At 47.8% G+C, this 15,295-nt stretch overlaps 4 protein-coding genes across 4 annotated transcripts; 2 read left to right on the top strand and 2 right to left on the bottom strand.

Annotated features, from left to right (window-relative positions):
* Positions 1–306: 306 nt before the first annotated feature.
* On the bottom strand, positions 307–1,716 carry N7537_004616 (mitochondrial 37S ribosomal protein bS1m; the record flags this gene model as incomplete). Its single annotated transcript, XM_056895673.1, has 1 exon — positions 307–1,716. The coding sequence occupies one exon, from the start codon at positions 1,714–1,716 to the stop codon at positions 307–309; it is 1,410 nt and encodes a 469-aa protein (XP_056755421.1).
* A 319-nt stretch (positions 1,717–2,035) lies between these two features.
* Positions 2,036–3,261, bottom strand: N7537_004615 (SDR family oxidoreductase; the record flags this gene model as incomplete). The annotated part of the gene is made up of 5 exons (XM_056895672.1): positions 2,036–2,542; positions 2,603–2,893; positions 2,947–3,079; positions 3,138–3,189; positions 3,240–3,261. 5 exons carry the CDS (start codon positions 3,259–3,261, stop codon positions 2,036–2,038), a joined length of 1,005 nt encoding a protein of 334 aa, XP_056755420.1.
* Positions 3,262–5,041: 1,780 nt separating this feature from the next.
* Positions 5,042–6,367, top strand: N7537_004614 (uncharacterized protein; the record flags this gene model as incomplete). The annotated part of the gene is made up of 1 exon (XM_056895671.1): positions 5,042–6,367. The coding sequence occupies one exon, from the start codon at positions 5,042–5,044 to the stop codon at positions 6,365–6,367; it is 1,326 nt and encodes a 441-aa protein (XP_056755419.1).
* A 1,329-nt stretch (positions 6,368–7,696) lies between these two features.
* On the top strand, positions 7,697–14,968 carry tor (putative TOR pathway phosphatidylinositol 3-kinase TorA; the record flags this gene model as incomplete). The annotated part of the gene is made up of 3 exons (XM_056895670.1): positions 7,697–7,823; positions 7,879–14,513; positions 14,573–14,968. The coding sequence occupies 3 exons, from the start codon at positions 7,697–7,699 to the stop codon at positions 14,966–14,968; spliced, it is 7,158 nt and encodes a 2,385-aa protein (XP_056755418.1).
* Between the last annotated feature and the right edge of the window lie 327 nt (positions 14,969–15,295).

Below are 15,295 nucleotides of genomic sequence, written 5' to 3'. Positions count from 1 at the left end.
ACGTGGTTATGTTATTTTATTGTATTATGTAATATACGATATCCATGGATCGCGCTTGCTCTTTTAGGAAGGTAGCAAACACATCAAAAGGTACATCCTTAAGTGTACCATTCTCAAACCTATGTGCTGTTATTCTCCCTTCAGTGGAGAATGGGTCTTTGCAATGATCGCTGTGAAAATAACTTGATATTGATGCATCGATTTATATGACATAGTCAGAAAAGAAAAATAAAAGTAGCTTACACAAGCACCAATCTATCATACATGGTACAATCCCTTGCACATCCACCCATATTTCACTTTTCCCTACGACCTAGAGTTGAGGTTATTGAGAAGGCTGCGTGCAACGTCCTCTGTCCCCCTCGTGGGTTGCCTCCGGGTCCGGTTCTCCCCGGAAGGCTGGAACCGAGGCTGGCCGAATGGCTGCCTGTCCAATCTTGGGACGATCGGGGATGGGGTATTGGCAACATCGGAAATGGTCAAGGTGGTCGGCTTGTGGTAGTCTTCGATTCCGTAAGGAGCCTTGGCGGTTGCACTCGCGCGATAAGATGAAAGGCCAATACGGCCGTCGGAGTCAATCGAAGCCCGGATCGGTGTGACCCAGTATTTACCTCCACCAGGGATGGATGCATCGAAGAAAGTCAGACCGGGGGGTGTGCCTTGCTCCACAAAGGTCATAGCATTCAAATCTTCAACGGCAATACCACCGATACCTGCGAGGGCACGTGCCATGCGTCCCTTAAAGCGGCCCTTGGGGCGCAAGATGCGAGCCTCCACAGGGCGCTGGTGGGCTTGTGGGCCAAACTGGGCATGGTTGTGAATCAGGGCGTGTGATCGCGTGTAGGACAGACCGCCAGACGGGTGTGTCTTGGGGGGTCCTGAGACGGCGTATTCGAATGAGGACAACTTGCTTCCAGGGGCTTGATAGTATTTGCGTCCGATACGCTCGCTAGGAACCGCCGGGGGGGAAGCGAGGTCAAGTAGATCAAATACCACAGGACCGAGAGCGAATGGGTCATTGCGCAGAGCCTTAATGTAGGCATTGAACTCCGCATCGGTGACAGTTACGGGATGGGTGTCCAAGTCCTCTCCATTATCCTGTGCCAGTTTCCGGATCTCAGCAGACCGCTTAGCGACAAACTGTTCACGAAGCTTCTGCAGGAGCTCAGGCTTATTGCGAGTCACTTGCTTCAAGTATGCCGCAAACTCTGCCTCCGTCTGCCCAGCAAGCCAAGGACCGTTGTGTCTGAATTGTTTGGCACCAGGTTCCTGGAGACCCTGGCTGGTCTCGGTGTTATCGAGATGCGTTTCGAACGGACTTTGATGCCTTGGCACAACACTTGTAGCGTAATTGACTTTGGAGGGGAGAGACATAGGCATGTGTAGTTCCTGGAACTTCTCGAGGGTCACAGTGTGATCTGCGGCGGATTCGAAGTCGGTGACATGTTCATAGGTATCGAGGGCGTGCACCCTGACGACAGGTCTCGATGATTTCTCCGATGTTGACTTAGCCGGTAAAGGTCGTTTCAATCCCCAATCGCCTCGAGCTAGTGATGATTGTGGTGTAACGATGGAGGCTCGAATGGGGTGAGGCAGAGTTGCGGTGTCGGATTCTCTCGACGTTAGGTCATTACGGCCCTTGAGAGTTTTAGGGAGTGCGAACAAACGCGAATTTCGCAGCAAGTTCGCCGTTGGCGATAGCCTGGCGGAGGCCATCTTGTTCAATGAATTGACTATGTGATCTTGAATAGCTGGCGCGAGAAAAGTTGACTGGAGAACACGGGCCAAAGCGGTACGGTGAGCCGCAACGACCAAACCCGCGGTTTTATATCTATACGATGTACCTGAGATCCACCAATCTTTGCCGCGTGGATTAATTTTATTATAAGATGTAAGATGCGATGGCGCTTGATGAAATTTGTTAATTAAATTGCCTTGGTACAAGTAGGGCAGAAGAAGAGTATTTGCTTTCTTCTTTTACAATGTATCCATCAATCCAATCTAGATCTATAAAATGAACGAGGACACTCCGAATTTAAATACCAACAGCTAGAATAGAATCAATGGCGTCTGAGACTGTCTGTTTCAGCGGGCGATACTCGAGTCCAAGGACCTTTTGCGACTTAGTGTTGTCAATCTCATAGATGTGTTCCGGGAAGTCGCTGGGAGCGTCTGCAGGGGGCAGCTTAGACTCTAACTGGGGGTGGGTCTCGCGAGCAATATCTGCAAGTTCCTTGTTCGAGAAGAAGCCAGCGGTGACAAAGAATCTCTCGCCTCCTGCTTCAGGAACTTCAATGGCTCGGACATGTGCGAGGGCCACATCGCGCACATCCACCCACAGGAAATTGCCCGTTGGAGCTAGTTTCTCCTTCATTTCACCCTGGACGATGTTTCTGAGGCGCTGGTTCGAGGTATTGATGGCCTCAAGAGAATTGAGATAATGAACGATCGGGCCAAATACTAGTGGTGGATTGATGGTAGCAAGATCGAAATTCGGCTTCTCTTTCTCGACGAAGGTCCAGGCTGCTTTCTCCGCAAAGGTCTGATATAGAACCGAATTAACGCTGGAATTTACTCAGACTGACAGTCAAATATCACCTACCTTGCTACCACGGTAAACTGACGAGTGGTCCATTGCCTCCTCCCACGTCAACGGGTTCCATTCTTTCTCGCTGTAGACCTTGGGGTGCTGCTTGCCGTTCACGATGGCAGCAAAAGATGACGTGATTACCACTCGCTTCACGGTAGGGGCGTATTCTTTGATTGCTTTCAAAATACCGGTTGTTCCCTTGATGGCCGGGTCAAGGAAGTCTTTCACAGGGTCCTGCACATTAAAATGGAAAGGAGATGCGGTATGGAGAACATAGTCAAAGGGAGGGTTGGATTTGACGGCCTGTTGTATTTCTGTTAGTTGAGTATCTATCAGGGAAATTATCTTCTACTAACCTCATCAAATGCACCGTCCTTAGCTACATCCTGGACAATCACATAAGAGAGTTTCTCCTTCGACACGCCGGGATGAGCCTCAATAATTCGTTTACCCTTCTCCTCCGATCGGACAGTAACAACTGTGTCAAAACTAGAGCAAAATTGTCAACCAACAATATGTATGTGATGTCTATGTGGCTAAATCATACCCATGCTGTAGCAGAATGTCGACAATGTGGGCGGCGATGAAGCCACTGCCTCCTAAAACAGATAATTAGATTCGATTCGAGGACATATATAAAATCACATACCAGTCAAGAGAACTTTAACCATTGTGAATGATGACTTATGGAGCTATAGATATATGAAATGTTCAAGGATTAGGATAGATAGGCAAAAGAGCGAGGAACCTGGCTTTTATGGTTCCCCTCAATCCCGTCATCCCCCGCAATGGCCTATTACAGCCTGGAAACCTAGGAAGCTTGACCGGCGATTACAAATATAAACATCGGTGTTTAATGGAGTTAAGGTCTTAATGTTGTTTAGTTAAATCCGTATTTTCAGAGATACTCCTAGAAGAGACCTAGCTATGGGCAGTCTATTTTCTTGCACTTTACAGTACATGATTCAATTCCAACCCCCTTAGGCAGTATTCTCTATGGCTGTACAATATCTATTTATTATTGATCCCATTCAATCTAATGGAAGTCAAGGTTACTAGGTAGCACTAGTCTGCTTGTGGAAGTATGCTTTACATAGTCCTTGGGCATGAAATAGTATACCTTCATAGACTATGCAATATAAATATTGATAAAATGGGAGTTCAGTTATATATGTATTCATGCTTCAAAGTATCTACTTAGCATTTCTCGATTAAAGGTCTATGAAATAATTCACTATATTAGATGCTAGAATCGATGTCTTCAAGTGTATTGAATATTTTCATGTTTGCTTCCGTCACAATTTTTCCTATTTTATAACTAGAATATGAGGACCTATGAAAGTGACGCCGAAAATGACCACTTTCGACGGTAGAAACGGCCGTCCTTTTCGTTCCACCCACTCGACCTGGCTGCGAGACAGTATGCTACTCCAGAAATTATACACTACTCTGACATGTCAAGGATTTTTTGTTCTTATTGGACTAGTGTTGGACATTTAGGGACCAGCTCCGACTGCCTTTGAATTCGATTCAAACTTGTTTCCATTGGCTTATCTTCCATCTCCCTTCAAGTCGGAGTCGCTTAATATCAGCAATACAACACTGATCATCTGAGTTCCATGTATTGCTCGTGTTATTCAACTGAGTCTCAACAGTCTTCTCGGTTATATGAAGGGTGAACCCGGCTCGAAGCCGCGCCACATCGCTGCAGAATTCGCCGCAGAGGTGGACACATTGGTTGCTAAAATCTTTGTTGACTTTTAGTATCAATTCGCTGGTTTAGACGTTCGGTTTCGGCGTTGATCTTGGTCGGCGCTTCGAGCACCTTGGCGATCCCCTGGCCGTCTCCCCGTTGGGCGTTGAGTACGAACTGGCGGATAGCACGGATGTATCCCGTGATGTATATGTCCTATGAGCCATTATTCTCGATGTAGTTAAGAACGCTCGCTCCCTCGGCGATGTCTTCCATCGACCGAGGAGTGTCAACTGGTGCTGTGGTTTTTGGTGTCCCTCTCAGGCCTCTCCTATAAGGGGCAAACACTCCGCATTCGCACCAGTCGCAAAATATCCTCCATGGAAAGGGTATCATACGGTAGCTCTTCAAATTACAACTACGATGAACTAATTAAAGAGGCCGTAGAGCCTGCTAGATATTTCAACACCACGTTTTTACCAAGAAAGAGTTGCTTCTTTGACGCAAGCACTATTAGGGTCCGTAGTCAGTGGACCACTAGAGACGCTTTATCTGAAAAAATCCAACTTTAAATTCTATCCCCCGACCAGTTTCGATGCCAATTCTATAGTTTAGCTCTCCCTACCACTTTCTCTCTCTTCTTCAATTTCTCCTCGAATTGTACTCTTCATTTCTCCATCTGTAGCCAATAGCAGAGTTATCTACAGATATTTTGTTTCTCTGTGCTGTCGATACGCCTCCAATGCTTGTTTACCAAGATGTCTCTCAACAACGACATTTTTCTCCTTATCAGTGAGCACCTAGATGACCAAAGCGATCAACTCAACCTTCTAGTGGTGTGCCATGATTGGTATTCGATCTTCTTCCCGAAAGCATACAAAACAATCTCTGTTGACGCCCTCAAAATCTATCCTCTTTCCCGCGCCGTTCGAAACAATCCTAGAATAGGTACTGCCATCCAAAATCTGAGTGTTGATTGGTATTACTCCAAGTCAGAACCTGGGAATGATTATGACGTCGATGGGCTTGTGGAAACCTTGAAGCAAGCGGGCGACGCTGCAGATGATCTTGCCGCATGGGAAGAAAGTCTGCGGACAGGATGCCCTGATGCCTGGCTCGCAGTGCTTGTGCTATCGCTCAAATCTATCAAGAGTATGACGCTGAGATTTTCACGCTCGCCCCATTTCCTACCCATGGTAACGCGAATTGCCGCCAATGGAAATCTATCCAGCCCGAAGCCAGTTCTCCAACTGCTAGAAAGCGTGGACATTTGGGTAGACGATCCCAAGGAATACTACCTGGCACATGAAATATTACCATTCTTCTATCTTCCCGCAATGCGAGTGTTCACTGCAGGGGGGGTCTGTGAAGTTGATCCCGGTATCGCGTCACTTAAGCCGGGGACCTCTACGATCAGGAAAATCGACCTCGGTCGCTTTAATACGAATAATGGGGCCAATGGCTTCGCCGAATACATCATTTCGTGTGCCAATTTGGAGATCTTCGACTATCAGCACGATAACAAAAGCATATGGGGTGAAGTCTACACAGACTTTTACCCTCTGCTATTCTACAACGCACTATGTTCTCAAAAGCACAGCCTTCGGGAACTTCGATTGAATAATAATGGAGAGACTGGAGAGAGCGGGTTTGATGAAGACACTGAGGGATTTAATGGGTTTGGATCTCTAGCAGAATTCCACCAGCTACGTGAGCTTCGGATGCCATTGCGCACGGTTTTGCAATTTGGCTCAAGCGATCGACCGAAAGTATCTCTCCTGGAGGTTCTTCCACCAAGCTTAGAATTCCTCAATCTTGCTCACTACCACGAGGAGGACTTCGAAATTGTCAGCAAGAATCTTGAGACTATGCTAGCGCAACGAGAGCGGCTGCCGAATCTCAAAAGAATTGAGATCCAGCCTTACACTTTGGTGATGACTGCAGGGGCTATTCTTCACTCCACGAACTTTAGAGTTCAAGAGTCAACACAACAATCCTTCCTGCCCTTTGAAATGGCCTGTCATGAAATGGGAATTCAGTTTGGCTTCAGCAAGGAGGGTAACTGTGGCCTTATCACTGTATAATATATTGGGCACAAACAAAAAGCGAAGAACTGACCGTGCTTGAATGTGCACCGCAAATCACAGAAGACGGAAAACATCATGTGACTAGTTAATTAGACTCAATCAAACTCAACATAGTAACAGGTGCAGTTCAGGATCTCTTCATATTGACACAAAATTGCAATCAAGAGCAGGAAAACGGCGAAAGGGATCCATAGCTAGAGGGACCCCAGCAGCCCAGCTTGCCAGTCGATCAATACTCAAGACGGAGAGGTAAAGACATGGGCTCAATAAGGGAGCGGCAAACCGATTTTGAACGGTGACGTTGAATTTTCATAATGATCAAATGAACCCGGCTGAGAATTGCGTCGTCAAACCGGATACCCCGATTTGGAGTCAAGAAAAGGATTCCTTGTAATATTCCAGCTTTCGGAGGGAAATGGTCACAAGGAGATTGTGGGTATCGTGGTAAGATGTCCGCTGAAGATTCTCATTGTTTTCTTCAAGAGGGCGTGCGAATATACTAGCAATAAATCCTAGTCTTTAATAGAATTTTTAGACAGTTAAATGATTAATGAGATTGCTACACGTCTTTCAAAGCACTAACCGTACATTCCACTACTTTATGTTAGCTAGGAACTGGTTCTTACTACCTATATATCATTCATCGAATAGTTTCCCTTAAAGCTAAAGTAGTAGACTTTTCAGATACGCCATCAAGAAATCTACCTCCCCTGATTCCTATATATCTAGCCCGCTATTCTATATCTTATCTTTCTCTCGATCGTAGTACAGCGTTTCTTCTACGCAGACGACGGCATTTTCCTCGAGTACATGCGAGGTGCGACCCCTATTGGTAATTTGATAAGTGTGTCTGCTAACTGCGTCACAAGATTTGTCCCTTTGTTCTAGAATACAAAACAATCATTTCCAAGACCAGCAAAGTATGATGGTTACTAAAGTGGAAAAGCTAGAACCTCTCTGCTCCTACCTGGATTATCCATGCCAACGGATAGTCTGGGTGACGTATTTGGTGCTGAGGATCGATTCTCAGACTCATTAGAATTTAAGAAAACCAGGCGTTATCTGAAGTATATTAAGCACCAAGGTCAAAATAAGTATCAAGATACCTGGGTAGTATGTAGTGATTACTTAAAGGGTGGTTGTAGATGGTCGAGGGTGTGAGGGTTGCACACGGGAACTCCAAACCTGGCCCGTGCACCCCTCGACCTTCTCCAAGCCTCACACATGACCCTCCCTCTACCATCCAACTTTATGCGCTCTGCGTCTTTTTATTTTATGGCCTAGACCTTGCATTCCAATGTCCACCCTGGGGTGTGATTCGCAAATATGGCACAAGCAGGTGCAATCTCAGACGTGACCCAAAGGTTGTTCGTAGAGCTCAAGTCAAAGAATGAGGAGGCCAGGGCCAGAGCTGCCTACGAGCTCTACGAGAATGTCGTATCCGTGTCTAGAGGTATTACCGGTTGAACTCCGAGACCTCTAACTAGCTGACATATCTCCTTGTGCAGATTGGCCATCGGAGAAGTTTGTGGAATTTTACAACGCCGTTAGCCAACGCATCGCCCAACTCGTCGTCAACGGCAGCGATGCAAACGAAAGAATCGGCGGCTTGTTAGCACTCGATCGGCTCATTGATTTTGACGGTGTCGATGCAGCTCAGAAAACGACAAGATTTGCCAGTTACTTGCGCAGCGCCCTTCGCAGTAACGATAACGTGGTCCTGGTGTATGCGGCCCGATCGCTGGGCCGCCTCGCGAAGCCCGGCGGGGCCCTAACCGCAGAACTGGTGGAAAGCGAAATACAATCTGCATTAGAATGGTTACAATCGGAGCGCCAGGAAAGTCGGCGGTTTGCAGCAGTGCTTGTTATTCGGGAACTGGCCAAGGGCTCACCAACACTCCTTTACGGCTTCGTTCCGCAGGTCTTTGAGCTTGTCTGGGTTGCCCTTCGAGACCCGAAAGTCCTCATCCGTGAGACTGCGGCCGAGGCCGTCGGCGAATGCTTTGAAATAATCGTGGCTCGTGATTCTCAAGTTCGTCAATCATGGTTTGCAAGGATACACGATGAAGCACTTCTCGGTTTGAAGTCCCATAACATCGATTGGATCCATGGCTCCATTTTGATCATCAAAGAGTTGATCTTGAAGGGCACGATGTTCATGAAAGAACATTATCGGAATGCTTGCGAAATCATCCTCCGTCTCAAGGACCATCGTGACCCGAAGATTCGCACCGAAGTCGTCCTCACCATCCCCATTCTTGCCTCATATGCCCCCACCGATTTCACCGAGATATATCTACACAAATTCATGGTCTACCTCCAAGCGCAACTCAAGAGAGACAAAGAGAGGAACTCCGCCTTCATTGCCATTGGAAAGATTGCCAATGCAGTGGGCACCGCTATCAGCCAATATCTCGATGGCATCATTATCTACATTCGAGAAGGACTTGCAATGAAGGCGAGGAATCGGTCAGGAGTTAACGAGGCGCCAATGTTTGAGTGCATCAGCATGCTGTCCCTTGCAGTGGGACAGGCGCTCAGCAAGTACATGGAAGCTCTTCTGGATCCCATCTTTGCCTGCGGTCTGAGCAAATCATTAACGCAGGCTTTAGTCGACATGGCTCACTATATTCCTCCCATCAAACCTATGATCCAGGAAAAGCTTCTTGATATGCTGAGCATCATCCTTTGTGGAACGCCGTTCCGGCCCCTCGGATGTCCTGAAAACCGACTACCTCCCATGCCATCATTCGCAAAAGACTTTGCACCCCACGAGCTTCACTCTGATTCTGATATCGCATTAGCACTTCACACATTGGGGAGCTTTGACTTCTCTGGGCACATACTAAACGAGTTCGTGCGTGATGTTGCTATCAACTATGTGGAAAATGATAACCCCGAAATTCGAAAGGCCTCAGCTCTCACATGCTGTCAGTTGTTCGTTCATGATCCGATCATCAACCAAACCAGTGGACACTCCATTCAAGTTGTCAGCGAGGTTATTGACAAGCTCTTGACTGTGGGTATTGGAGACCCTGACCCTGAAATCCGACGCACCGTGCTGTGGTCGTTGGACCGCAAATTTGATCGGCACTTGGCACGACCAGAGAACATTCGATGTTTGTTCTTAGCAGTGAATGATGAGGTTTTCGACGTCAAAGAAGCCGCGATCTGCATTATCGGTCGACTTTCCAGCGTCAACCCAGCTTATGTCTTCCCGCCACTACGAAAACTGCTGGTCAATCTTCTCACTGGTCTTGGCTTCGCGAATACGGCCCGCCAAAAGGAAGAAACAGCTCAACTCATCAGCCTGTTTGTCTCTAATGCGACGAAGTTGATCAGGTCATACGTTGATCCCATGGTGACCGCACTGTTACCCAAATCAACTGACATTAATCCTGGTGTTGCTGCCACTACTTTGAAGGCTGTCGGTGAGCTTGCCAATGTCGGCGGCCATGAGATGAGACAATATCTGCCGCAGATTATGCCAATTATTTTGGACTCACTCCAGGATCTTTCGTCGCATAACAAACGAGAAGCCGCGCTTCGGACATTGGGCCAGTTGGCCAGCAATTCAGGCTACGTTATCGAGCCATACATGGAATACCCTCATCTTCTCGCCGTGCTCATCAATATCATCAAAACAGAACAAACAGGCTCTCTACGCAAGGAGACCATCAAACTTCTTGGAGTCCTCGGTGCCCTCGATCCCTACAAATACCAACAGATCAGCGAGATTGAACCTGATGTACACCATATCAACGAAATACAGAATGTTTCTGATGTTGCCCTCATTATGCAGGGTCTCACGCCGTCCAATGAGGAGTATTATCCCACGGTGGTCATCCATACTTTGATGCAGAATATTCTGCGAGAAAACTCCCTGGCGCAATATCATTCAGCTGTCATTGATGCCATCGTCACGATTTTCAAGACTCTGGGTTTGAAGTGTGTCCCATTCCTTGGCCAAATCATTCCAGGGTTCATCTTGGTCATCAGAAGCGCTCCTGCTAGTCGCCTCGAGTCCTATTTCAATCAGATGGCGATCCTGGTGAATATCGTGCGACAACATATTCGCACTTTCTTGCCAGAGATAATCGAGGTTATTAGAGATTTCTGGGATGCTTCATATCAAATCCAGGGCACCATTATATCCTTGGTCGAGGCGATTGCTAGGTCGTTGGAAGGAGAATTCAGAAAGTACCTTGCTGGCCTGATCCCTTTGATGCTGGATACACTTGATAAAGACACCTCACCTCGTCGACAGCCCTCCGAGAAGATTCTTCATGCTCTTTTGATTTTCGGCACAAGCGGAGAGGAGTATATGCACCTCATCATTCCTTCCATTGTCCGTTTGTTTGATCGGCCACAAAACCCCCAGAGCATCCGCAAATCCGCTATCGATAGCCTGACAAAACTATCGCGACAAGTTAATGTCTCTGACTTTGCATCCCTGATGATTCATTCCCTGTCACGAGTCGTGGCTAGCGGTGATCGTGTGCTACGTCAAGCTGCGATGGACTGCATTTGTGCTCTCATTTTCCAGCTTGGACAGGACTTCACGCATTACATTCACCTCCTCAACAAGGTCCTAAAAACCAATCAGATCACGCATGTCAACTACCAAATCCTGGTGACGAAACTCCAGAAGGGCGACCCACTCCCGCAGGACCTCAATCCAGAAGAGGTTTACGCTTTCCCCACTGATGACACCAACTTTTCTGAAATTGGACAAAAGAAGATTGTTGTGAACCAGCAACATCTCAAGAACGCGTGGGATGCTTCGCAAAAGTCCACTCGTGAGGATTGGCAGGAATGGATACGCCGTTTCAGCATTGAGCTGTTGAAGGAATCCCCATCCCCGGCATTGCGTGCATGTGCTAGTTTGGCCGGAATTTACCAGCCGCTCTCGAGGGACCTTTTCAATGCTGCTTTCGTCTCGTGCTGGACTGAGTTGTATGATCAATACCAAGAAGAGCTCGTCCGCTCAATTGAAAAGGCGCTTACTTCTCCCAACATCTCCCCAGAGATTTTGCAAATTCTCCTCAACCTGGCTGAATTCATGGAGCACGACGACAAAGCTCTTCCCATCGACATCCGCACTCTTGGAAAGTACGCTGCAAAGTGCCATGCTTTTGCTAAAGCTCTTCACTACAAAGAGCTCGAGTTTGAGCAAGATCAGAACTCGGGTGCGGTTGAAGCCTTGATTACCATTAACAACCAGCTTCAGCAATCCGACGCTGCTATTGGTATCCTTCGCAAAGCGCAGGCGTATCGTGATGTGGAGCTCAAGGAGACGTGGTTCGAGAAGCTTCAACGGTGGGATGAAGCCCTTGCTGCTTACAAACGGCGGGAGAAGACGGATCCAGACTCATTTGGCATCACAATGGGTAAGATGCGCTGTTTGCACGCTCTTGGCGAGTGGAAGGTTCTCTCGGACCTCGCTCAAGAAAAGTGGAACCAAGCATCACTGGAACATCGCCGAGCTATTGCACCTCTTGCCGCTGCCGCTGCCTGGGGCCGGGGCCAGTGGGAGTTGATGGACTCTTACCTTGGTGTCATGAAAGAGCAGTCTCCGGATCGCTCGTTCTTCGGTGCCATTCTGGCAATCCATCGCAACCAATTTGAAGAGGCCAACATGTACATTGAGAAGGCTCGCAATGGTCTCGATACCGAATTGTCTGCTCTTCTCGGAGAGTCATACAATCGTGCCTATAATGTTGTTGTTCGGGTCCAGATGCTCGCTGAGCTGGAAGAGATCATCACATACAAGCAAAACATCGGTGACCCTGAAAAGCAAGATGCCATGCGTAAAACTTGGAATCAACGATTGCTTGGGTGTCAGCAAAACGTGGAAGTGTGGCAGCGTATGCTCAAGGTCAGGGCTCTTGTCACTGCCCCACGTGAGAATCTTGATATGTCGATCAAGTTCGCCAATCTTTGTCGCAAGTCCAATCGCATGGGTCTTGCAGAGCGGTCCCTTGCATCTCTAGAGACAGTGGTGTCCGATGCCAACGGCACGCGCACTGTTGCACCACCCGAAGTCACATACGCCAGGCTGAAATTCAGTTGGGCAAATGGTCACCAACTAGAATCTCTTGAAATGATGAAGGAGTTTACCTCTGGTCTGACCGATGATTTCTCCAGATACAACACACTTATGGTATCAAATACCGATCATCACGGCGCGAATGGAGTCAACGGGGTTGTCGATCAGAACCACCCAGATGCTATCAGCCTGAATGAACGGATTGGTGACGCCAACAAATTCAGAAAACTTCTCTCCAAGAGTTATCTTAGACAGGGAGAGTGGCAGACAACTCTACAAAGGGGTGATTGGAGGCCAGAACACGTTCGAGAGGTTCTCAACGCCTACTCCGCAGCAACTCAATACAACCGCGATTCATACAAGGCGTGGCACTCCTGGGCACTTGCGAACTTTGAAGTTGTTACCACAATTTCCAACCAGGCTACCCGTGAGGGCATGCCTACGCCGGTTCCTGCTCATATTGTTACAGAGCATGTGATTCCTGCCATTCGCGGATTCATTCGCTCCATCGCTTTGTCCTTGACATCTTCGCTACAAGACACCTTGAGATTGCTCACTCTGTGGTTCAATCATGGCGGAGATCATGAGGTGAATACTGTCGTCACGGAAGGATTTACAGCTGTCAATATTGACACTTGGCTTGCTGTCACTCCTCAACTTATCGCTCGCATCAATCAGCCCAATATCAGGGTCAGGGGTGCAGTACATAGGTTGCTTGCTGAGGTCGGCAAAGCGCATCCTCAAGCTCTTGTGTATCCATTGACGGTGGCAATGAAATCGAATGTGACTCGACGCTCTCAATCTGCTAGCAACATCATGGAAAGTATGCGGCAACATAGCGCCAAACTTGTCGAGCAAGCAGATCTTGTGAGTCATGAGCTTATCCGAGTTGCGGTCTTGTGGCATGAACTCTGGCATGAAGGCCTCGAAGAAGCCTCTCGTCTCTATTTCGGTGACCACAATGTTGAAGGCATGTTCTCAACACTTGCCCCATTCCATGATATGCTAGACAAGGGCGCCGAGACCCTTCGTGAGGTGTCATTTGCGCAAGCTTTCGGTCGTGATTTGGCTGAAGCTAAGCACTATTGCATGATGTATCGTGAATCGGAGGAAATCGGGGATCTCAACCAAGCTTGGGATTTGTATTACACAGTGTTCCGCAAGATCAGCCGACAACTGCCACAGCTATCCACTCTCGATCTCAAATACGTGTCTCCTCGACTTAAGGACTGCTCAGACCTTGACCTTGCCGTTCCGGGTACATACCAGAGTGGTAAACCAGTCATTCGAATCATGAGCTTTGACCCGATCTTGCATGTCTTGCAAACAAAGAAACGACCGCGTCGCATGACGCTCAAGGGCAGCAACGGTAGCTCTTACATGTACCTTGTCAAGGGTCATGAAGATATCCGACAAGATGAGCGTGTCATGCAACTTTTCGGTTTGTGCAATACCTTGCTGGATAATGATGGCGAGAGTTTCAAGCGACACTTGTCGGTCCAGCGCTTCCCTGCTATTCCATTGTCTCAGAGCTCTGGTCTGCTGGGATGGGTGTCCAACAGTGATACATTGCATGCCTTGATCAAGGAATATCGTGAAAGTCGTCGGATTCTACTGAACATCGAGCACCGGATCATGCTTCAAATGGCACCCGACTACGATAGCCTTACTCTCATGCAGAAGGTCGAAGTCTTCGGTTACGCTATGGACAACACGACCGGCAAAGATTTGTACCGTGTGTTATGGCTCAAGAGTAAGAGCTCCGAGGCATGGCTCGAACGCCGTACGAACTACACCCGATCGCTCGGTGTTATGTCTATGGTTGGCTACATCCTTGGTCTGGGAGACAGACATCCATCGAACTTGTTGCTGGATCGTGGTAATGGCCGTGTGGTTCATATCGACTTTGGTGATTGCTTCGAGATCGCAATGCACCGAGAGAAGTACCCGGAGCGAGTTCCGTTCCGACTTACTCGCATGTTGACATTCGCCATGGAAGTCAGCAACATTGAGGGTAGCTACCGCATCACTTGCGAAGCTGTCATGCGTGTTCTACGAGAGCACAAGGATTCCTTGATGGCGGTCTTGGAGGCTGTAAGTAACCTGATTCCTTCATGTTCTAGAACGGCACCCACTAACCTTTGCTTTTCTAGTTCATCCATGACCCTCTAATCAACTGGCGTCTGGGTACACAAGAGTCGTCCCCCGACCGAGTGTCTCTCACTGCGGATCGCCGCCAGTCCATCATGGAAGGAGTCAATTTCGAACCCGGCGCCCAGCCACCGGGCGATTTCTCCCGTCGCCGCCGCCCGTCTATGCTTGAAGGTGGTATTCTCGATGCCCCAGAAGGTGTTCCCCAAGAAGCCCGCGAGGCACAGAATGCCCGTGCTCTGCAGGTTCTCGCGCGAGTCAAGGAGAAGCTTACTGGACGAGATTTCAGAAATAACGAAGAGCTGAGTGTCAGCGACCAGGTGGACAAGCTCATTGCGCAGGCAACCAATGTTGAGAATATCTGTCAACACTGGATTGGGTGGTGCAGTTTCTGGTGATCTGGCTTTGCTCTTGGAGTTCTACGGCGATGATGATATGATATGATGCGTTTTGTTTCGATTCCTCACTTGTATTTAGAGTTAACCCCGGTCATTTGCTATTTTCTCGTTCGTATTTTTAAATTCTCCCACTACACCTCTAATGCTTTTGGTTTATGGTTAATTCTGCTTCCTTGATAATTGTTTGAGGATATATGGATGTCTAGATCCCTTTTTGCAAGTTAAAATATTAAAGATACATCCTCCATTTTATTATTCTATTTTCTTCAACATATTCACCGAACAAACTTCTACATCAAAAGGTTGTAGTATTGTATCACGTGATCA

This window comes from Penicillium hordei (genome assembly GCF_028827395.1).
Source record: "Penicillium hordei strain IBT 12815 chromosome Unknown utg000002l_segment0_segment0, whole genome shotgun sequence".
Lineage (NCBI taxonomy): Eukaryota > Fungi > Ascomycota > Eurotiomycetes > Eurotiales > Aspergillaceae > Penicillium > Penicillium hordei.
The sequence above is the reverse complement of the archived record's forward strand: the minus strand, read 5'-3'. Positions and strand labels throughout refer to the sequence as shown.